This window comes from Notolepis coatsorum (genome assembly GCF_963971535.1).
Source record: "Notolepis coatsorum genome assembly, chromosome: 8".
NCBI lineage: Eukaryota > Metazoa > Chordata > Actinopteri > Aulopiformes > Paralepididae > Notolepis > Notolepis coatsorum.
Window position 1 is genome coordinate 137,868,819 of NC_140172.1, and position 25,152 is coordinate 137,893,970.

The window sequence follows — 25,152 nt, forward strand, 5'->3', positions numbered from 1 at the left end:
AACCAAAAACAGTGAACAGGAGGTCTATTTGTATTAAAAACAATAGATTGTTTTTCATTTAAATGTCTGAAAGAGCTCAAAAATAAAAATGTCAAATGATATTTCCATTGCCTTTTTTTTGTTGATTTAAATGTTACTGATTGTGTTAAATGGGCATATAATATCGTCTCATATCGATCGCAGGCACCTGAATCGAATCGTATCGTATCGTATCGTGGCAGACTGTGTGATATCGGATAATATCGTATCGTTGTCCAAAGAATCGATATCGTATCGTATCGTGAGGAAACTGGTGATTCCCACCCCTAGTCGGCACCGCAACTTGTGAACGGTCTTTCTCAGCAATGAGGCGCATCCGAAACTGGCTAAGAACAACAATGCACCAGGAGAGACTGTCAACTCTGAGTCTGCTTCACATTGAAAGTGATCTCACAGACAAACTTATAGCAGAAGAGATCATTGATGCCAAGACGAAACGTTGCATATTGCTGCATTAACGTAAGACAATGATTAATCATATTGGATGCCTTAATTTGAACACTTAATTTGCACTATATATATTAAATGAGTGGGGCTCACTGTAGTAGCCTAGTGGGTGTGTATTGTATGAATTCAGAACCATGGACAGCACTGTTTGCAGGTGCACGCAGCGTGCGCAAGCAAAAAAGGAAACATTTTACGTGCCCACGCAACTCCCAACTATAGCCTTGCCTAATGTTCGGCTCACCTGCCGCCTATGGTCGTGGTAAGACCTGCTCGTACAAACAAGGTTTCTTGGAAACTGCCAGAATGAGCTTCTCCTCGATTACAGGTTTGTTTTGCTGTGGGTTTCTCCTGAGATACCTCAGATTGGTAATCCCTCTCTCTGTCGATTGTTCCGTCGACACGAAGGTGATATTGGGGGAGACAGTGGCTCAGGAGGTAGAGCAGTCGTCTGGTAGTCGGAAGGTTCCCGGTTAGATTCCTGTTCCTCCCGGGCAGCGTGTCGAAGTGTCCTTGAGCAAGACACTTAACCCCTAATTGCTCCTGATGTGCAGTTTGGCACATTGCATGGTTGTGTGAATGTGAGTGTTCAGCTAAATGATTAATGTAAATGAGGCAGCTATACTACCAGAACACTGAGAAAGCAAAGCAAACTGGAGGAGCTTAAGGCCAATAGAAACAGACTGAGAGACTCAACGCTCCAATAGAAACAGACTGAGAGACTCAACGCTCCAATAGAAACAGACTAAGAGACACAACGCTCCAATAGAAACAGACTGAGAGACTCAACGCTCCAATAGAAACAGACTGAGAGACTCAACGCTCCAATAGAAACAGACTAAGAGACACAACGCTCCAATAGAAACAGACTGAGAGACTCAACGCTCCAATAGAAACAGACTGAGAGACACAACGCTCCAATAGAAACAGACTGAGAGACTCAACGCTCCAATAGAAACAGACTAAGAGACACAACGCTCCAATAGAAACAGACTGAGAGACTCAACGCTCCAATAGAAACAGACTGAGAGACTCAACGCTCCAATAGAAACAGACTAAGAGACACAACGCTCCAATAGAAACAGACTGAGAGACTCAACGCTCCAATAGAAACAGACTGAGAGACACAACGCTCCAATAGAAACAGACTGAGAGACTCAACGCTCCAATAGAAACAGACTGAGAGACTCAACGCTCCAATAGAAACAGACTGAGAGACTCAACGCTGTTCAACCAAGGCTCCTAAAAGACAACGTTTGAACTTGTGCAGGAAGTAACGCTTTTAAATGTATCTTATGTATCTCATTAGTAATCTTATATGGCCCTGTGCTATAGAGTATGTGCTATAGAGTATGTACTATAGAGTATGTACTGTAGAGTATATACTATATAGTATGCAATGTGGAGTATGTACTATATACTATGTAATGTACAGTGTGTACTTTATAGTATGTAATGTACAGTATGTACTTTATAGTATGTAATGTAGAGTATGTACTGTATATACTGTAGAGTATGTACTATACAGTGCAGTACTGTGTTCACTCTTATAGTGAAATCACCCCTTAGGGCAGTTCCCTCCAGTTATCCCAGTGTATAACAACAACAACAACAACAACAACAACAACAACAACAACAACAACAACAACAACAACAACAACAACAACAACAACAACAACAACAACTGTGTTCATGTACGACGGCGGCTGGACACTCAGGCGAAGCGTGTGATTTTATCACAGCCACTAGTCACTTAGTGAGAGTCAGGGCTTCATTCAACCTCTTTTGTGCTCTTTGCAAACCGTTTTAAGCTTCAGCAGTGTTCAGTAGAAACATTCTTCATATCTATTCGGCAGTGCTCAGAAGCCCACACGTTAAAAAAGATACGGAGTTGGACCTCTGACGTTACACGAAAGAAGAAGAAGTGCTCAGTAGAATCATTCTTCATATCTATTCTTTTTTTTTATCCACTTTTTCTCCTTATTTTTCTATTTTTCTCCCATCCCAATTTTGTGTTTCCAATTCTCCCCTCCCCTGTCTTGAACGTTGCTTGCATATGCCCCCCACTGGCCGGTTGTAGAGAGGATAGAAGCCTTGCATCACGTGTCCCCTCCGGTACACGAGGAGGCAGCCTGTCACATCTTTTCACCTGCCAGCGCGGACTCTCATTGGCGAGGTGTAACGTGTGGGAGGCTCACACTACCCCTGCTATTTCCTGTCTCTGCTGTGCAGGCGTCCCCCAACCGACCTGTAGGAGTCGCTGTCCACAACGTCCAGATTACCACCCATCGACTTCCACCCGCTGACTTGTTGCCAGTATGACGGCCGGCCCAAGCCGGAGGCAATGCTGACACCCAGATTCGAGACCGGAGTCTCTTGCATTGGTGACGAGTGCCACCCAGCCGCCTTCTTCATATCTATTCTATTCATTCAATCATCAGTTCTTTTCTAACCGATCTGATATTGAAGCAAGTGATGCAGTCATTAGTTCTTTCTCACCTTGATTACTGTCCAGCTGTCTGGTCTAATGCCTCAAGACAAGAGCTCAATAAGATCCAGCTCACTCAGAACGGAGCAGAGCGGCCCGTCTGGCCCTGAACTGCTCAATGAGAAACAGTGTGGAGGGGATGCATACCAAGCTGTCGTGGTTGAAGGTGGAAGACAGACTGGATTGCAGCCTGATCTTGTTCATGAGGAATATCTATATCTCAAGAGAACCTATCTGTTTGTATTCACAGCTAACATGTACACATGAATGACACAAGTATGGTACTAGGCATGCCTGTAGGGAAACGTTCACACTGCTACTACCAAAAACCAATGCAGCAAAGAAAACGGTGTTATATAGAGCCATGTCATATTGGAACAAACTGCCAGTACATCTTACACAGATAACCAGTAAGATACGTTTTAAAAAGAAATTGAAAACAGCATTGAGACAAAAAGAAATAAGTTTACATTAAAGAAAAACACAGATACTGTAGTGTACACTGTAAAGATATGACTGTCTGAGAGTTTAATCCCTTTTATTGTATTTTCTGTGATGGAATAATTGTGTGGAATTATTTTTATATGTAGGAATATTGGAATGCATTTTTAAATGTATGCTACTATAATGTTATGTATGTATGTATTGTGTTGTGTGTGGACCCCAGGAAGACTAGTTGTTGCTGTGGTGATGACTAATGGGGATCCGTAATAAAGATAAAGTTAAAGATATTCAGAAGTGTTCAGTAGAATCATTCTTCATACTGTATCTATTCAGCAGTGTTCAGTAGAAACAATCTTCATATCTATTCACAGTTTCATACAAAGGGTTGATGATCCAACTGTAGGTCTTTATTTCTTTATTTAATTTTAGATTTTCATGGGAATGGAAAATATTAAAGATCCCCTCCACTTTTTTTTAATGCTCTTGGAGGCTTGACTTTAACGATACAGTTTGTTATCTGTGCAGAATGTGTCACCAGAGAGCCTTTTCTCTTTACATTATTTCCCTGGAGAGGGAGAGCTTTTCACTTCCTTGAAATCTAAGTTGCACTATAGGTTGAACGTAGTGGTCCAATATGTGGTAACTTGACACCTTTATCTTCAGCTACACAGAAAGCTGAGTAGATATTGACATGTCTTGAGAGAATAATAAGCTGAGTAGATATTGATGTGTCTTGAGAGAATATAAGCTGAGTAGATATTGACGTGTCTTGAAAGAATAGAAGCTGCTGACCTGGCATTCCTGGTAAATATCAATGGGTGCTTGTTGCCACAATGATCTCCTCAGATGGGAGTGTGCCTGAAACAAATCAAATGGGGGGTGCCTGACAATTTGTGGTTCCTTGACATGAAAAGGTTTGAGAACCAATGCACTAGAGGTCTGCTCTCTGCCGGTTAAAATCACGTCAGACCCACGGGCGTACACAAGCTAGCTCTCCAAGATAGCTCTCTATTGAAGACACATTCCATGGGTGACACATCAGATGTCAGATATGTCCGTTGGAAAGCTACCTTACGTAGGTTCCATGAGAGCTATCTTTTGCTTACGTTCCATGAGAGCTAGCTTGCGTATTTTCCATGAGAGCTAGCTTACGTACGTTCCATGAGAGCTATCTTTTGCTTACATTCCATGAGAGCTAGCTTGTGTATTTTCCATGAGAGCTAGCTTACGTACGTTCCATGAGAGCTATCTTTTGCTTATGTTCCATGAGAGCTATCTTAAGTACGTTCCATGAGAGCTAGCTTACGTACGTTCCATGAGAGCTGGCTTACGTACGTTCCATGAGAGCTAGCTTACGTACGTTCCATGAGAGCTGGCTTACGTATGTTCCATGAGAGCTGGCTTACGTACGTTCCATGAGAGCTAGCTTACGTACGTTCCATGAGAGCTGGCTTACGTACGTTCCATGAAAGCTAGCTTATGTACGTTCCATGAGAGCTAGCTTCTATGGGTCTAACGTGTCAGGCTAACTGTGGACATTTTGGTTCAGAACCTTATGAGAATTTACAGGATGTGTTCTTATGCCTTATTTTCTCTCCTTCCCACCTCCTCTCTTCAGGAACCTAGGAAAATCAGGCCTACGTGTGTCTTGTTTGGGACTAGGTGAGTTGGTTTGTAGATGTCTACTATAGCCCGATTTGTATGGGATGTGTTTTAAAGGTGGGGGCAGGGTAGTGACATCATTACTAGAGATGTTTTACAGGTGGGGTAATGACATCATTACTAGAGATGTTTTACAGGTGGGGGCAGGGTAGTGACATCATTACTAGAGATGTTTTACAGGTGGGGTAGTGACATCATTACTAGAGATGTTTTACAGGTGGGGGCAGGGTAGTGACATCATTACTAGAGATGTTTTACAGGTGGGGTAGTGACATCATTACTAGAGATGTTTTACAGGTGGGGTAGTGACATCATTACTAGAGATGTTTTACAGGTGGGGTAATGACATCATTACTAGAGATGTTTTACAGGTGGGGTAATGACATCATTACTAGAGATGTTTTACAGGTGGGGTAGTGACATCATTACTAGAGATGTTTTACAGGTGGGGTAGTGACATCATTACTAGAGATGTTTTACAGGTGGGGTAGTGACATCATTACTAGAGATGTTTTACAGGTGGGGCAGGATAATGAGTACATTTAGAGTAAAGGTGTTTTAACTGGTTAAATCTAACAATGTTACTGACCCTGAGCTGCCAGTTGTACCCTTCCTGCTGACTTGTGTACAACGTGTAAGTTGCTTTGAATAACAGTGTGAAATGACTAAATGTAGATGTAAATGTAAGTGTAGATGTAAATGTATGTGTAGATGTAAATGTAAATGTAATGTAATCTAAATGTAAGTGTAGATGTAAATGTTAATGTAAATGTATGTAAATATAAATGTAAATGTAAGTGTAGATGTAAGTGTAGATGTAAATGTAATGTAGATGTAGATGTAGATGTTAATGTAAATGTATGTAAATATAAATATAAATGTAAATGTAAGTGTGTAGATGTAAGTGTAGATGTAAATGTAATGTAGATGTAGATGTAGATGTTAATGTAAATGTATGTAAATATAAATATAAATGTAAGTGTAGATGTAAGTGTAGATGTAAATGTAGATGTAAATGTAATGTAGATGTAGATGTAGTCCAGTAGAAGTTACCTCAGGTAAAACTCGGTGTGCCCCACAGGTTGGTGCAGCTGGGTCTGTGTGGTGGGTGGAGGCTTGGGAGGGTAGGACACAGGAACAACAGCAGGAAACTGTAGAAACACCCCAGAGCCCTGCTAATGTTATTATCACCACAGTCTGTCTGACATTAATGCCTGAGTGTCTCTGTCTCTTTGCTCGGTCAGGTACCTGGGTAACATTCGGATCGCAGATCTCCGATGAGGTGAGAATCCAGCAAAACCATGTTGTCTTGAAACGTGAACTTGTCCTGTGTGTGTGTGTGTATGCGTGTGCGTGTGTGTGTGCGTGTGTGCATGTGTGCGTGCGTGTGTGCGTGTGTGTGTGTGTGTGTGTGTGTGTGTGTGTGTGTGTGTGTGTGTGTGTGTGTGTGTGTGTGTGTGTGTGTAAGAGCCTGACAAACACTCACTCCAAGCGTTAGGGTGCAGTTAGTCTGTTTATAGTCTTTATTATAGTCTGCATCCTGGGCATGTTATACCTTCTGTTAGTCTGTTAGTCTGTACATGTTATACCTTCTGTTAATCTGTTAGTCTGCATCCTAGACATATTATACCTTCGAAGGTAAAAGTACATATTCAGACTGTATTGCGCTACGATCTTGTGCGCTAGTTTCATGCTGTACTGGTCTGTACTGGTCTGTCATATAAGTAATACTGGACACTGGTTCCCCAGTTATTTTAACGCCCAATATACAATCCCAAACACTGAATACAAAGGTCAACATACTGTGAATGAAGGTCTTGTAAAACAGTGTCAGCGTAGTTCTGTTCACATTAAAACCTCTACGTTTCCTTAGAAAGTAAAGACGTTGAGCCTAGCATTGGTGTTAGCATTCCATGTCGGTTTGCTATCAATAGTAGTACTTGTTCTCCTGTACACACGGTCAATAGTTATGCCGTTCATAATTACAGGGGACAGCGAGGACTTTCTTCTGGCACTGTGTGATGGACTTGCATGAAATGTGCTGTGAATACCTCAGTTAGATGCCAAGAAGACACATGTCATACTGATTATGCAAACTCGGCTGGAATTGAATATGATGGGACACACACGCCTGCAACAATCACGACCAAACTTCACTCCTACTGTTATACACGGAGTATACACCAAATGTCATAACATTCGGGCAAAAAGATGCAGAGATTTCTCGACATTTGTGACAATTGTGGCACTTCCTGAACTGTCCAGATTGGGACATTTCGGCATCCCCTCTATACCGGGTGCTAGTGCGCAGGGGGGGGGGGGGCAGTTTCATGATGATTGGACCAATCAAATCACAGATCTCCACAAGGCACAGTACTAGTCTCCCCATCTAAGCCCCCGTCTGTGTTTTCTGTCTAGGTGGCAGAGAACCTGATGACCATCGCCTACGAGAACGGAGTCAACCTGTTCGACACGGCAGAGGTGTACGCTTCTGGAAGGTGCGTCTTCATTGGCCCTTCCAACCGTCAATCAATGTGCCACTTTTCTTTTCCTTCGGGCTGTGAATGAATGAATGAATGAAAACATTTATTTAAAATGGACACCACAGCTACATTGGACCAATCACAGTGGACAGACCAGATGTGTTGTTTTGCGTGTTTATAGCACAAGTGTGTTATGTTGTACGTACGTAGTATGTTGTATGTAGGTAGAGGTGTAGTAATAAGACTCCGGATACAGGATTACTCTTTTGTCTTTTAGTCAAGCATAGCAGGTTAGGTTACAACATGGTACACTCTATTCTATTATCATTCTGCATGTCCACTTCTTCTGCACACTTCAGCTGTAGGCATAACAGGGCATTGTATTAACTGCGCCCCATAGTGGAGACTCTTGGGAGTACAGCTACAACATGTAATGTGAGGACACAACAAAGTGCTAGTTTTCAATACTAGTCCATTGAGGCTTTTTTTTATCAACTTTACCATTGAGGCTTTTCTAAAAGATAGAATAAAATGAGCAGTAAAATACAGAATTAAAATCACAAATCAGAACAAATAGTTACCAGAGCAAGAGTCCATGATCAAAATAACAAAACCAGTCCACATCTACATATGTGAGCACTGCTGCTTTGATTTCAGCCAAACCTAGAATCTGTTTTCTCTAGATTAAGTATTGCTTTTCCTATGTTGGCTTAACTCATTGGACGCCATGCATTAGCCTCATCCTATAGTAGCTACCGCCAGCGCTGTAAACGGTGGGAGTCGCTCACCTTGTTTGCAGGGCTATAACTATTTAAATATTATAGCTATATATGCAATACTATGGCCCATTTGACATTGAGTATCTATCGTTCAAGATGTGAAAAAGGAATATTTTTTCCATCCATACATTCTCGTTTTATACCATGGTGAATATAAGTATAGTTTTAGAGTAGTCTAGGGCAGGGGTTCCCAAACTTTTCAGGCCGGGACCCAGAAAATAAGGCGCCAGAGAGCCGCGGCCCAATGCACATCGTCAGGCTTTTTCTTTTTCTTTTTTTTTGCCAGGTGACCGATTTTTTTAGCCAAATATCACTTCAATCCTATTAAGTTAGTTCAAGTTAGTTATTCATTTATATGTGCTATTTATGAGAGGGCTAACTTGTTGCAAAATAATAATGATAATAATAATAGCCTCATTAAAATACTATTGTTGCTTCGGTTGTTTTCAGCGTTTTATGTGCATAATCTGTTATTTAGTTTGAAATGTTCGTTGAAATAAGTAGATTTTTAGTTTTTGTTTATTTATTAAGTTAATATAAAACCATATAGTCACATTTTAGAATACAATAGAATAGAATTTTAGAATACAACTAGAAACACTGTCCTGGCCTGCTTCTAAGTTCAGTGGCCTGACAAAAAAAAAAAAAAAAAAAAATTATTTTTTATTTAATTTTTTTGGAAATCATCTCGCGGCCCTCCTGTGGCTGCTCGCGACCCCGACTTTGGGAACCACTGGTCTAGGGTAATTCCTGGGAGGCTAGTTATAGGCAGCAACGTATATTATACTTAATCCATTGGCATTTCATCCCTATACACGCTACAATAAAAAATTCAAATGCATATGATCGGTATATTATGTTCCATCATGCATGCATGAAAGGGGGGGGGGTCGTTTCTGATTAATTGATTGTCAATAACGGCATTCGTTAGTACAACAGCATACGCTGATCAGGGCGATGGCTATGAAAACAATGGACAACCAAGCTGAAATTGACGTTAAATTGCTCTTACCTGTAGCCGATGAGACTCCAAAAAGAATATTCCAATTATTTGATTGCCATCTGCTAGATCATATGTCCATTTGGCCCACGCAATAACCCCCAACAGCATAATGAATCTGGCGTCCCGAAGGCGATTCAATGCGATCGGGTGAATATCTTGATCCACGTTACAAGAAAACTCCGCCCCCCTGGATGACTTTCAATGATACACAGCCACAGACTCAGAGTCAGAAAGGAAGTGTGACATCGGCCGCATACCACCAGGCGGCGGTATCTCAGACACATTGCCACACAGTACCTGGATGATTTATGAATGGAAATAGCGAATAAAAGAAATAACGATCCAATAACTCGTTGTTGGCGTTATTTGATTGGCGGGCTATAACGAGTATACTCGTTGTTGGCAGCCATTGAGTTAATGTTTTTTTCGGGGTCGGTTTTTGTTGATTGTTTTATTTTGCAAACTTTAACTTTTTTGAATTTGTTTTTGAATTAGGGGTAGGTTGTTCTATAAGCCATTTGGCTTCAAACCTATCCTTTTCGCTTGTTTATTTGTAAACATTTCGAAAAATTATTTGTTTATTGTTTATTTATTTGTAAACATTTGAAATAAAGAATTCATTCATTAATTCATACCTTGAGTCCTCTGCTGAAGATGTTGGCATTGGACTCCAGTTTTAAGCCAGTAGGCAGAGAGTTCCATAAGTTTGCCCCGTTAACAGAGAAGGCAGACTGTTCCATTCTGTTTACTACTGACCTCTCAGTTTGCCTCGTTCCACTCCATAAAATGCTTGTTGTTGTTTTCTGCGTGCACTTGTATACAATTGGTAACTATGAAATATTTGAATATGGTTAATTATTATATAATACTAAAATATAAAAGATTATTTAAAAGATATAATAAATTTTGGCCCTTGTGAATTCATCAGCAATTTGGATCCTCTCCTGGACCAGTAATATTTGTGTAAGTGTAAACACAGGATAAATCTACTTCACAAATGTAATGGACTGTAACGGCCAAGGAAACTATAAAAGAAGGATGGATCACTGTGTAGCGTGTGAACACACATTGGTGCCAAGTGTGGAAACATTCAGCCGTCTCCTGGTTTATGACCCGTCATTTAAACAGGTTATTACCTCAGATGTCGGAATCATCTGCAATGTGTTGCCTTGTTAACTAGCTAACGTTTGATATATTGGTTGATGTATATTTCCTCAGACAGCTTGTATATTTTTTATTAGACTATAGGCTCCAATAGAGCTGGCACCACGCGGTGCATAGAACGCTGGTATTCTGACGGGATGACCCTTCCTTCTTTTACAGTTTCCTTGGTGACAGCTGCCCCCTAGTTTGGTGACATCAAAGTCAAAGTCAGCTTTATTGTCGCTTCTTATAATGTGCAAAACATACAGAGAAATTAAATTACGTTTCCCCCTTCCCACGGTGTATATAAAAAATATCGAATATAAACATAAAGTAACATATAGGACACTATAAACATAAGTAACATATGGGACACCATGTACATACACTATACAGGACTATATATACAGTATAAACAGCGGCAATTTTTTTTTATGTATGATTGAAATAAATATAGGAGGTAAAAGAGAACTTAGTGCAAATCTTTTTTTAGCAGCAGTGGTACATAGTATAACTAATAAATAATGGCAGTAGAATACACTAATGGCAGTAAAGTGGCAGTGAGATGATAGATATGGCAGTAAACTAATAATTCTGTGGTGGCAGGGTGAGAGCAGGGGGGGGGGAGCTGGGAGAGAGTTCAGCTTCCTGACAGCCTGGTGTATGAAGCCGTCTTTAGTCTGCTGGTCCTGCAGCTCGGAGGCTCCTCATTCTCCTCCCGGAGGGCAGGAGAGTGAAAAAGCGTTGTGAGGGGTGAGTGATGTCGACCGCGATGCTTAGTGCTTTGCGGGCCAGGCGTGTATTGTAGATGTCCTGGAGGGAGGGGAGGGGGGCACAAACAATCCTCTCAGCTGTTCTGACCGGAGCTCCCCCTAGTGTCCGTCCTAAGGAAAACCTCAGAGAGTCTTATCAGACACATTCAAGTGTCTACATAACTATGTAGCGATATATCTATGTAGCTGTGTAACTATGTAGATATGTACCTGTAACTATGTAGCTATGTAACTGTAACTGTGTAACTATGTAACTATGTAGCTATGTAACTGTAACTATGTAGTTATGTAACTATGTAACTGTGTAACTATGTAACTATGTAACTAACTGTAACCATGTAGCTATGTAACCGTGTAACTGTGTAACTATGTAACTAACTGTAACCATGTAACTGTGTAGCTATGCAACTATGTAACTAACTATGTAACTATGTAACTGTGTAACTATGTAACTATGTAACTAACTGTAACCATGTAACTATGTAGCTATGTAACCGTGTAACTGTGTAACTATGTAACTATGTAACTAACTGTAACCATGTAACTGTGTAGCTATGCAACTATGTAACTGTGTAACTATGTAACTATGTAACTGTGTAACTATGCAACTATGCAACTATGTAACTGTAACTATGTAACTGTAACTATGTAACTGTGTAACTATGTAACTATGTAACTGTGTAACTGTGTAGCTATGTAATTGTGTAACCGTGTAACTATGTAGTTATGTAACTAACTATGTAACTGTATAACTATGTAACCATGTAGTTATGTAACTATGTAGCTATGTAACTGTAACTATGCAACTGTATAACTATGTAACTATGTAGCTATGTAGCTATGTAACTGTGTAACTATGTAACTATGTAGCTATGTAACTATGTAACTATGTAGCTATGTAACTGTGTATCTATGTAACTATGTAGCTATGTAACTATGTAGCTATGTAACTGTGTATCTATGTAACTATGTAGCTATGTAACTATGTAGCTCCAGGCAACCTTTTCTGTATCTCCATGTCTTGTTCAACACCTATCTAACATCTAAATTATTTATTTGAAGACAAAGTTAACAATTCACAGTTATTATTGCATCTCAAACGTGTTTAGTGTTAAAACTTGAATGTATTTGTTATTATTATCATCATGAATGTGTTTGTAGATTCACTGTCTCATTCTCCAACGGACTTACGACAAAAAGGGATTTCTCTTAGGGCCATTTGAGACCTTTTCGGGCAAGACATGAATATAGACAATATATTATAATATAATATTAATTATATGTGTTTTATTGGGACGGTTGGTGAATCCCAAAATTGGCCCGAAAAGGTCTCAAATGGCCCTAAGAGAAAGCCCTTTTTGTCGTAAGTCCTTGGTGAATGAGACCGGAATGGAGTGAAGTCAATTAATCCCCATATGTTGTTGTCCTCTGATTTTCCTACAGAGCTGAAGTCACTCTAGGAAACATCATCAAGAAGAAAGGCTGGAGGTAAGACCTCCTATCTCCTCAGTTCTAACCTGACTCACACTTGTAGAACAGGTAGTCTGGTGGAAACCTCCTATCTCCAATAGGTCTTAACTTTTAATATAGATCCAGAGAACAACAGCTTCATTTCCACTGGTTAGCAGCATGCGTTTGGTTTTATTAGCTAAGCTTATGCAGTAATAAATGTATAGGCCCAACAACTCGGAGAGAATAATGTAAACCTTAAAGTGTGTGTTCACATTTCTTTTTTAACCCAAAGCCCCATTTAACCCTTTCACTACCACACTACAGAAGGTTAACCTCCGGTCCTAGCTGATGGCAACTGTAATTAGTCAAGGCCGGAATTTCTCTCCGTCCTCCTTCCCACCCCACCACCCCCTCCCCCTCCCCTCGGGGTGCTCTGAGACACACAGACTCACGGCTAGATTAGCATGTCTCAACAAATGAACATGTTTGTATTAATTAAGGGTTGTGCCATTATTGCTATGCAAATGTAATAATTGTGAATGATTTTCTGTAATGAGTTGTATGTGTTGTATTCAAGCATCCTTGACTTCCAAGGACAACGATGTAAATAAGTCATTGGCTTTTTCGTTCCTCTCCTTGACAAAAGCAAATATGTGATGTAATGATCTGTATATGTTTTGTTGTCTAAATACCTACCTACCTAACCTTTCACTACCACACTACAGAAGGTTAACCTTTCACTACCACACTAGTGGTGAAAGGGTTAACCTTATGTAGTGGGGTTGTGAAAGGGTTAACCTTCTGTAGTGTGGTTGTGAAAGGGTTAACCCTTTGTCATGTGGCAGTGAAAGGGTTAACCTTCTGTATTGTCGCTGTGAAAGGGTTAACCCTTTGGTAGTGTGGTAGTGAAAGGGTTAATTCTGTGAGAAAAGATTGACGGGGGTGTCTGGTTAGTGTGTAGAGGTAAAAATTACTCGTCTACCACCGCAGAGACCCGGGTTCAATCCACAATTGGGAAGCCGCCAGAGAGAGTATTAGTTCTGGTCGCTGCATGTGCATTATTGCAATGACTACATTGGGGAGAAAATGTGAGAAAAGATGAAACATGTGAACTTACAACCGTTCTCTTTTTCTACTAAGGCGTTCAAGTTATGTTGTCACCACTAAGATCTACTGGGGAGGCCAGTAAGTATACTTGTAGAAAGACGTAGGTAATTATTACCACTCATAAAAGGCCTACAAAAAGTGTTTTTATTGTTTCTCTTCTCTTTGTCCCTGCAGGGCGGAGACAGAAAGAGGGCTCTCCAGGAAACACATTATTGAAGGTACAGCAAGGCCAGATGATTCACTTCACAGTTGAATGATTTCTACTCTAGTTTACTCTAGTGCACCACGTACGCCTGTGTTAGTGATGATGAGAACTAGAAAGGAGCGCTCAGTAGAGAGCAAATCTCCACCAGGCAGCAGCCACATGTTTATTTTCTAGTAGCCTACACGTTGGGTGGGGCTTAAGTGTAGGGGGCGGAGCAAACAGACCAATGAAATCAGATCTCCCCGCAGTATTCCAATGCACTATGACACAAGTCCCACGTACGCCTGTGTTAGTGATGATGAGAACTAGAAAGGAGCGCTCAGTAGAGAGCAAATCTCCACCAGGCAGCAGCCACATGTTTATTTTCTAGTAGCCTACACGTTGGGTGGGGCTTAAGTGTAGGGGGCGGAGCAAACAGACCAATGAAATCAGATCTCCCCGCAGTATTCCAATGCACTATGACACAAGTCAAATAGAGTTTTTATGTTATCAGAAATGTAATCCTCTATTATAATACAAGCTTGCATTATATTCTGGTAGAGCCATGGCTTACAGTATATTAGGTTTTCTGATGCTGATTAATAACACAAATGCTTGATAGAAAGGTAAGGTCTATGTCTGAACTGTTGAATGCTTGATAGAAAGGTAAGGTCTATGTTTGAACTGTTGAATGCTTGATAGAGAGGTAAGGTCTATGTCTGAACTGTTGAATGCTTGATAGAAAGGTAAGGTCTATGTTTGAACTGTTGAATGCTTGATAGAGAGGTAAGGTATATTATTAATATAAGATATAACACACTATTATTTATATAACACCGAATACAGCTGTCAGGTTGAGAACCCATAGGTTTATGCATATTTTTCCTGTCCTGCTTACTGACCATTGCGTTTTGACTGGTAGCTGAAGGTCAATTGTCCCGGGATTGTGTGCTTCTGCTGTCCCTCTTATATTTAGTGCATCATGCAAACACACACTGTTGCTGGGCTGGGCTGGGCTGGGTTGGTCTGGGCTGGGCTGGGCTGGTCTGGTCTGGGCTGGGCTGGTCTGGTCTGGGCTGGTCTGGGCTGGGCTGGTCTGGGCTGGGCTGGGCTGGGCTGGGCTGGGCTGGGCTGGGCTGGGCTGGGCTGGGCTGGGCTGGTCTCTCCAGGCAAGCGTTCACTGCTGCAGGGCCCAGCATCACACTGCAGAAAGTGTACATTAAATCAAATAAGATAGTTGTTGTTGTCCGATTAGGCTATATTCAGTGATGTTGGTGTTGATTATAATGACGATGATATTATGATAATGATGTTGGTTTTGATAATAATGATGTTGATGATATTATGATAATAATGATGATGTTGTTGTTGATGATAATGATGATGATAATAATGATGATGTTGTTGTTGATGATAATGACAGGTCTGAGAGGATCCTTGTCAAGACTCCAGCTAGATTATGTGGACATTGTGTTTGCCAACAGAAATGATGTCAACAGTCCTATGGAAGGTCAGTGACCACATTATGAAACAACAGTTACAGCTAACGCTATCTGGTGTTTTTATTTTATCTTTTCCCCCCTTTTTCCGTCGTTAGTCGTTATGCCAATTCCCAATCCCCTTCCTGGTCGTTGCGCACTCTACCCCCTACCGTCTGTCTGGGAGGGCGGAGACTATCACATGCTTCCTCCGACACATGTGTACCCAGCCCAGCGCTTCTTTTCACCTGGCAGCGTGGACGCTCACTGGGAGAGTGTAACGTGTGGAAGGTCACACTACCTCCCTCCAGATCCTTCCCTCGCTGTGCAGGCGCCCCGACCGAACTGTAGGAGTCGCTGTTTACGACCCGGACCCACCCACCGGCTTCCCTCCCGCTGACTCTGCCAATCGAGCCAGTATGACGGCCGGCCAAGCCGGAGGCAGCGCTGACAGCCGGATTCGATACCAGTGTCTCTTGCGTTGGTGACAAGCGCTTAGTCCGCTGCGCCACCCAGCCGCCTTATCTGGTGTTTTCTAATAGTCTTTCTTTTATATTTAAAATAATTTCATATATATAGACAGTATATATATATATACGTTAAAGGGATAGTTCAGATGTTTGGACCCCATGTCCTATAGCTTACTTACCAGTGATGGTGTTGATCAGTAGAGTCCTTTCTCAGTCCATGCTGTTCCTCATACTAGCTCTGGATATTTGGCCACAAACCAATGCAAAGTCAATGGGGTCGGCTCCTGTCTGTACGAGCTGCCTGAGGCTCACTGTAATCTAGTACTTTGTGTTTGCTGTGGAGTAAACTTCAATGAGCACCAGGCAGTTTGTACAGACAGGAGCTCGACCCCATTGACTTTGCATTGGTTTGTGGCTAAATATCCAGAGCTAGTATGAGGAACAGCATGGTTTGTGCTGAGTAAGGATTCTACTGATCAATATCATCATCATTGATTGTAGCAAACAGGGCTCGGGTTACAAACATCTAGAAATATCCCTTTAACGTGTTAACAGCTGTCACGTTAACGTATCATATAACCGATACAGACCCTCATCTGCACCTTTGTTTACACTGTTTATTATCTTATTTTATCCTATCTTATCTCATCTTATCTCATGTTATGTTATGTTATCTTATGTCTTCTCATCTCATCTCATGTTATCTTATCGTTTCTCATGTTATGTTATGTTATCTTATCTCATCTCATGTTATCTTATCGTGTCTTATCTTATCTTATCTCATGTACCTGGCTGTTTTAACACTGTCTGATTGGCTGACGTTGGCAGAGATTGTCCGGGCCATGACGTTCGTCATCAACCAGGGGATGGCCATGTACTGGGGCACGTCCCGCTGGAGCGCCATGGAGATCATGGTGAGTGACAGGCGGTCCTGGCCAACCAGACACACCTGTCCACAACCACACACACCTGTCCACAACCAGACACACCTGTCCACAACCAGACACACCTGTCCACAACCAGACACACCTGTCAACAACCAGACACACCTGTCCACAACCAGACACACCACAACCACACACACCTGTCCACAACCACCTGTCCACAACCACACACACCACAACCACACACACTTGTCCACAACCAGACACACCTGTCCACAACCACCTGTCCACAACCAGACACACTTGTCCACAACCAGACACACCTGTCCACAACCAGACACACCTGTCCACAACCAGACACACCTGTCAACAACCACACACACCTGTCCACAACCACACACACCTGTCCACAACCACACACACCTGTCAACAACCAGAAACACCTGTCCACAACCAGACACACCTGTCCACAACCAGACACACCTGTCCACAACCACACACACCTGTCAACAACCACACACACCTGTCCACAACCAGACACACCTGTCCACAACCAGACACACCTGTCCACAACCAGACACACCTATATTCAGCTTTCACTGTTACTCATAGTATATATATATTACAATTTTACTGTCACTCATAGTATATATATTCAAATGTTACTGTTACTCATAGTATATATTCAGATTTTACTGTTACTCATAGTATATATTCAGATTTTACTCTTACTCATAGTATATATTCAAATTCTTTATTGCAGTGCTCTGTATTCTATTTCTTGTGGCTGAGAGTAAAGCGCAAACCATTTTAAAATAATAATAACCATGGCAATAAACACGCACCCTCAACAAAGCATTCAACCAATCGCTGTTGACCATTGCAGTTAAGTTTCATTTTGCTTACCATCCGTGACCCACCAGAAATAGCTATAGTAATGGAACGATGAAGATTATCCTGGAAAGACAGGCGTATATTAACGCCAACATGGTAATATTATATAGTGTGCAATATCCCAGTGATACAGGAGACAGTATGAGTGTAATATCAGTGATACAGGAGACAGTAATAGTGTAATATCAGTGATACAGGAGACAGTATGAGTGTAATATCAGTGATACAGGAGACAGTATGGGTGTAATATCAGTGATACAGGAAACACTATGAGTGTAATATCAGTGATACAGGACACAGTATGAATGTAATATCAGTGATACAGGGGACAGTACGAGTCTAATATCAGTGATACAGGAGACAGTATGAGTGTAATATCAGTGATACAGGAGACAGTATGAGTGTAATATCAGTGATACAGGAGACGGTATGAGTGTAATATCAGTGATACAGGAGACAGTATGAGTGTAATATCAGTGATACAGGAGACAGTATGAGTGTAATATCAGTGATACAGGAGACAGTATGAGTGTAATATCAGTGATACAGGAGACAGTATGAGTGTAATATCAGTGATACAGGAGACAGTATGAGTGTAATATCAGTGATACAGGAGACAGTATGAGTGTAATATCAGTGATACAGGAGACAGTATGAGTGTAATATCAGTGATACAGGAGACAGTATGAGTGTAATATCAGTGATACAGGAGACAGTATGAGTGTAATATCAGTGATACAGGAGACAGTATGAGTGTAATATCAGTGATACAGGAGACAGTATGAGTGTAATATCAGTGATACAGGAGACAGTATGAGTGTAATATCAGTGATACAGGAGACAGTATGAGTGTACCAGTGCTTTGCTAGTAGCACCAACTGAGCCAACAGCAACACGGTACAACCGCTGGCCTTTCAGAGGAACTACGCCCGGTTTGAGAAGACTGTTATTCCTCTGGTCTAAAACTGTCTAAGAATATCAGTGAACATAAAACGACTCTCTCCCAAATCCCAAAACTAGAGTGCTAAAACTCAAAACGTGTGATGTCGTCAGGTATAAAGTCTGAAGCTGCACCATAGACGATGAAAATAGAACTTCCTTGCACTGAACGTTTGCATAGTTCTTCCAGCATGGTTGGCTGTAAGCAACATATTTTGATTTGATTTGATTGAAGTTTATTTCAAATATGCAACATAACAAACAAACATCAAGTACATATATAGCCTTAAGCCTTTCAAATAATAAATGTATATAAAAAAAATTAAATAACAAAGAACAAACAAAAGTCAAACTAAATGTTTTCTTTTTGTTGTCATTTACATATTTGAAAAGGAGTGGGAAGAAGCATACACTTATTTAATCCCACCCCTATTTACTCATCAGAACATGCTATATTATATTGACAAATTCATACTTTACTAGACTTATATTGATTTTTTTTTTTAATAATAATACCTTACTAATATTTGCCAAAACTGTATGTTACCCTGTATAGTCCAGGGCTAGAGGAGAGCAGGCTGGGGTCCAGGGTGAGCCAGACAGGCACAATCATCCGTAGGCTCAGAAAAACAGGTTTTAGGCAGAATTGTAGGGTAAATGGTTGTACAACTGAGGCCCCGTTTAGACGGAAACGCTAGCAGGTGAATCCGCAAAAATATTTTTTCGGATGTGCCTTTCGTTTATACGGAAACGGCGTTTTTACGGGGTGAAACCGCAAAAAAGTGAGACTACCTTCCAGGGTGGAATTCCTAGAAACGCAAAAGCTTTGCGCTCTCGTCTAAACTGTTAAAACGTATAAATCTGATAAAACGATGACGAAAGGGTTGTCACGGCTCTGGTCGCGCGTACTGCTTACGTCACAGGTAGCAGGTATGCGCCAGTAGCCGAGACGTAAACAAAGCAAGTATGTCTGACTATATCAACGGAGATCACCTGAAGGCTACATTGGCAGTACTTTTAACCCTTTCACTGCCACACGACAGAAGGTTAACCCTTTACTATCACACAACCGGCTGTCGTGTGGCAGTGAAAGGGTTAAATACACAATAATCTGTCCCGCGGCGTGAGTGGACCCACTGTCTGTGAGTGACTCTGCTTTTGTCCAATCACATTCCCCATCCACAGTCTGCGAATCAGAGGCAGAGTAGGGCGGGTCTTCACAGCACGTCATGTGACATATGCGCCAATCGTGTGACAGCGGGGCGCCGTCGTTACAGCGTCGTCTGCACGGAGAATTCCACCCCAAAACGCTCGTCTAAACGTAAAATTAAAAGTGAAACCGCAAGATGACTTTTGCGGTTTCTGTTCACAAAACGCTCGTCTAAACGGGGCCTAAGTCTACGATCCAGCGATGAGTGGATGGAAAACCAGAGTTGACGTGTTGTAGTGTTGATGAACTGATGACAGGCAGGTGTGCAGACTGAACAGGTGAATTGGATGAACCGTGACGAGTTGGGGACAGGAAGACGACCAAATATGGAAACAGGAAGCTGCTGAAATTGGAGATAGAAAGAGAGAGCAAGAGCAGGGAGAGAGAGAGAGAACTAGAGAGAGACAGAATGAGTGGAGGAGGGGAACCGAGAGATTGGCTAGACAGGAGTGAGAATATGATGCTAATGATGATAATGAGGGCTAGACAGGAGTGAGATGATGAAGATGATGATGATGATGAGGGCTATATTGTGCTTGTCCAGTGTTTTACCTGCACAGAAATTAGGCATTTTCTCTCTCTCTCTCTCTCTCTCTCTCTCTCTCTCTCTCTCTCTCTCTCTCTCTCTCTCTCTCTCTCTCTCTCTCTCTCTCTCTCTCTCTCTCTCTCTCTCGATGTGTCTTTCTCCCTCTGTCTCCCTCTCTCTCTCTGTCTCTCTCTCGATGTGTCTCTCTCCCTCTGTATCCCTCTCTCTCTCTCCCTCTGTCTCTCTCTCTCCCTCTGTCTCTCTCTCTCTCTCCCTCTCTCAGAGGGGTCCTGGGCCGTGGTGTCTTGGTAAACATGGTGTTCCTGTGTTCCCTTGTTCCCCAGGAGGCCTACTCCGTGGCGCGTCAGTTCAACCTGATCCCACCTGTGTGCGAGCAGGCTGAGTACCACTACTTCCAGAGAGACAAGGTGGAGGTGCAGCTCCCCGAGCTCTACCACAAGATAGGTGAGTTATTCACTTTTACCACAAGATAGGTGAGTTATCCCAGAGCTCTACCACAAGATAGGTGAGTTATCCCCGAGCTCTACCACAAGATAGGTGAGTTATCCCCGAGCTCTACCACAAGATAGGTGAGTTATCCCCGAGCTCTACCACAAGATAGGTGAGTTATCCCAGAGCTCTACCACAAGATAGGTGAGTTATCCCCGAGCTCTACCACAAGATAGGTGAGTTATCCCCGAGCTCTACCACAAGATAGGTGAGTTATCCTCGAGCTCTACCACAAGATAGGTGAGTTATCCCCGAGCTCTACCACAAGATAGGTGAGTTATCCCTGAGCTCTACCACAAGATAGGTGAGTTATCCCTGAGCTCTACCACAAGATAGGTGAGTTATCCCTGAGCTCTACCACAAGATAGGTGAGTTATCCCCGAGCTCTACCACAAGATAGGTGAGTTATCCCTGAGCTCTACCACAAGATAAGTGAGTTATCCACTTTTACCACAAGATAGGTGAGTTATCCCCGAGCTCTACCACAAGATAGGTGAGTTATTCACTTTTACCACAAGATAGGTCAGTTATTCACTTTTACCACAAGATAGGTCAGTTATCCACTAACATTTTACCACAAGATAGGTGAGTTATCCACTAACACTTTACCACAAGATAGGTGAGTTATCCACTAACACTTACCACAAGATAGGTCAGTTATCCACTAACACTTTACCACAAGATAGGTCAGTTATCCACTAACACTTTACCACAAGATAGGTGAGTTATCCACTAACACTTTACCACAAGATAGGTGAGTTATCCACTAACACCTTACCACAAGATAGGTGAGTTATCCACTAACACTTTACCACAAGATAGGTGAGTTATCCACTAACACTTTACCACAAGATAGGTGAGTTATCCACTAACACTTTACCACAAGATAGGTCAGTTATCCACTAACACTTTACCACAAGATAGGTGAGTTATCCACTAACACTTTACCACAAGATAGGTGAGTTATCCACTAACACTTTACCACAAGATAGGTCAGTTATCCACTAACACTTTACCACAAGATAGGTGAGTTATCCACTAACACTTTACCACAAGATAGGTCAGTTATCCACTAACACTTTACCACAAGATAGGTCAGTTATCCACTAACACTTATCACAAGATAGGTGAGTTATCCACTTTACCACAAGATAGGTGAGTTATCCCCGAGCTCTACCACAAGATAGGTGAGTTATCCCAGAGCTCTACCACAAGATAGGTGAGTTATCCCCGAGCTCTACCACAAGATAGGTGAGTTATCCTCGAGCTCTACCACAAGATAGGTGAGTTATCCTCGAGCTCTACCACAAGATAGGTGAGTTATCCTCGAGCTCTACCACAAGATAGGTGAGTTATCCACTTTTACCACAAGATAGGTGAGTTATCCTCGAGCTCTACCACAAGATAGGTGAGTTATCCACTTTTACCACAAGATAGGTGAGTTATCCACTGACACTTTACTCTCTCTGTCTATCATTCTCTCCCTGTCTCTCCCTCTCTCTTTTTCTGTCTCTCTGTCTCTCTCTCTGTCTCTCTCTCTTACTCTCTCTCTCTTTCTCTGTCTGTCTCTCTCTTTGTCTCTCTCTCTCTCTCTCTCTCTCCCAGGCGTTGGGGCGATGACCTGGTCTCCTCTGGCGTGTGGTCTGATAACAGGGAAGTACACAGACGGTGTCCCAGAGTGCTCCAGGGCAGCCATGAAGGTGAGACGATCCACTGGTCTCTCACTGGTCTCTCTGCTCCTCTGTGATTCTCCAGAGTCTGGGGTCCTTTGATCTCCGTCACCGCCGCGATGAGGGGACTCTCCGGTGATTGGATATATCTACGTGTTCAGCGTAACGAACGGTAGCCCTCGTGCTCCTGAAGCTGCACGGAGACGGTGGGCTGCAGCCACGTGTCACGCAAACCTGGGTTCTAGAATCCCGTCACGAGTGGAAGATAACCATTATGCTTGTCCAGTGTTTTTGGGTGTATAACATTACATTTACATTTACACAACTTCTGTACGACGACAAGTCATCAGGGAGGGCACAACTCTATCAGCTGAGTAACAATGATCATCAAAGTGTTGAGTGCTACAGTGTAGGTTAGTTTATTAGGACAAGTGCATGACAGTAAGTCATGTATAACAGTGGTAGAAGAAGTACACAATTCCTTTACTTAATGGTAGAATCTGTAATGCTGTCAAACATTGTTAACGTTAAACGTTGTTTAATTTAGTTGTTTTGGTCTGATGTGTGGGTTGGAGTTGAGTGGGGAGAGGGGGGAGGGGTTGCTACTGCCGGCCACACCCCAGGCTCTGAAGAGAGAGGTCTGGAGACATTCACACTATAATAAGTTACCATAATATATATTTATGTTATATTTACGTATATTTGTACCTTGTAATAGGCAAGTTGCTTTAGAAATCTCTTAGCAAATTAGATCATTAGACCAAATAAAATATCTACAGTAATATCTCCTTCTCCTTCTCCTTCTCCTTCTCCTTCTTCTTCTTCTTCTTCTTCTTCTTCTTCTTCTTCTTCTTCTTCTTCTTCTTCTTCTTCTTCTTCTTCTTCTTCTTCTTCTTCTTCTTCTTCTTCTTCTTCTTCTTCTTCTTCTTCTTCTTCTTCTTCTTCTTCTTCTTCTTCTTCTTCTTCTTCTCCTTCTTTTTCTCCTCCTTCTCCTTCTCCCTCTCCTCCCCCTTCTTCCTCTCCTCCTTCTTCTCATCCTCCTCTTCTTCCTCCTCCTCCCTCTCCTCCATCTTCTTCTTCTCCTCCCTCTCCTCCTCTTCTTCTCATCCTCTTCCTCCTCCCTCTCCTCCTCCTCCTCCTCCTTGCAGGGCTACCAGTGGTTGAAGGAGCGTGTGAACAGTGAAGAAGGTCGCAGACAGCTGGCTAAGATCAAGGAGCTCCACCTGATCGCTGACAGACTGGGCTGCACTGCTGCTCAGCTGGCTATAGGTACCAAACCCTAACCCTAACCTACAACCTGTAGTTCAACCTGTAGAACAACCTGTACTCGCTCTTGGCTGAATCTTGTTTTGGGTTGTGATGTAAAAACACTAGCAGGCTCAGGACGGGCAAAGTAGTCTACAGCCTGTTCCTCCCTGTCTCTCTCCTCCACAACCTGGCTTGACTGCATAGGGGGGAGTGAAGAATCAAACACAGGACACGCTGTTGCTCTCGTTCACAGGCTCAGTTCCGGAGCGTTCACACTGGAATCTGATCTTGGCCACATTTAAAACAGAATGTGTTCAAGTTTCAAGCTTTGTTTTATTTGTCACATAAGGTACATGTACATTACAGTGAAATGCTTGGTTCTGTATGAGCCTCCTGAGATTGTGCTTCATACTGTAAAAAAAAAGTTAAAATAATAAAGACCAAACACTAAAAAAATATGCAAATATTTTGGTAATAAATAGATAAAATATGGATATATAAATAAAATACGGATATATAAATAAAATACGGATATATAAATAAAATATGGATATATAAATAAAATACGGATATATAAATAAAATGCAGCTATATAAATAAAATATGGATATATAAATAAAACACACTGTAACCTCTCTGTCAGGCTCTCTCTGGCTCCACCTGGTGGACGAAACAGGTCAATACACACAATCACACTGGCCTCTCTGTCAGGTTCTCTCTGGCTCCACCTGGTGGACGAACCAGGTCAATACACACAACCACACTGGCCTCTCTGTCAGGCTCTCTCTGGCTCCACCTGGTGGACGAAACAGGTCAATACACACAACCACACTGTGGCCTCTCTGTCAGGCTCTCTCTGGCTCCACCTGGTGGACACAACCACACTGTGGCTCTACCGTTCAGGTCACTTCAGTCTTTTTTCAGATATTATGTCATTTCAATAATCAATGGTTTCTAAAGTCTCCCCTGATAAGCTTGGATACAGAGATTGATGGTAAATCTGCTAAATGATGAAGATGATGTGATTAAATAAAGATGTTGGTGACATAGAGGCTCAGAAGATGAAGCCACAGAATACATTAAAATACTGTTAAAATAAATAAACTAACAAATAAACAAATAAATAAACTGCTTTGCAGCGTCAATGGCAGCCAGATAAACAATGAATGTAGACCGATGTGCCAACCTGCTCATCGGGAGCAGTTATGGGTTAAGTGTCTTGCTCAAGGACACTTCGACACGCTGCCGGGAGGAACCAGAATCGTACCGGGAACCTTCCGATTACCAAGCTATACCCCCTGAGCCACTGTCACCCCCAAAAA

At 42.0% G+C, this 25,152-nt stretch overlaps 1 protein-coding gene across 2 annotated transcripts in view; it reads left to right on the forward strand.

The window, feature by feature from the left end:
• LOC311233764 (voltage-gated potassium channel subunit beta-3) overlaps positions 1-25,152 on the forward strand; it is a gene marked incomplete at both ends in the record, with an annotated part of 120,718 nt that overhangs the window by 89,709 nt on the left and 5,857 nt on the right. For both annotated transcript variants that reach the window (XM_084320778.1, XM_084320779.1), the window contains 11 exons: positions 5,034-5,077; positions 6,322-6,359; positions 7,496-7,575; positions 12,702-12,746; positions 13,851-13,895; positions 13,992-14,035; positions 15,425-15,511; positions 16,778-16,863; positions 20,747-20,867; positions 22,518-22,612; positions 23,731-23,851. In XM_084320778.1, the coding sequence (XP_084176904.1) occupies positions 5,034-5,077; positions 6,322-6,359; positions 7,496-7,575; positions 12,702-12,746; positions 13,851-13,895; positions 13,992-14,035; positions 15,425-15,511; positions 16,778-16,863; positions 20,747-20,867; positions 22,518-22,612; positions 23,731-23,851 (806 nt within the window). The remainder of the gene's footprint in view (positions 1-5,033; positions 5,078-6,321; positions 6,360-7,495; positions 7,576-12,701; positions 12,747-13,850; positions 13,896-13,991; positions 14,036-15,424; positions 15,512-16,777; positions 16,864-20,746; positions 20,868-22,517; positions 22,613-23,730; positions 23,852-25,152) is intronic.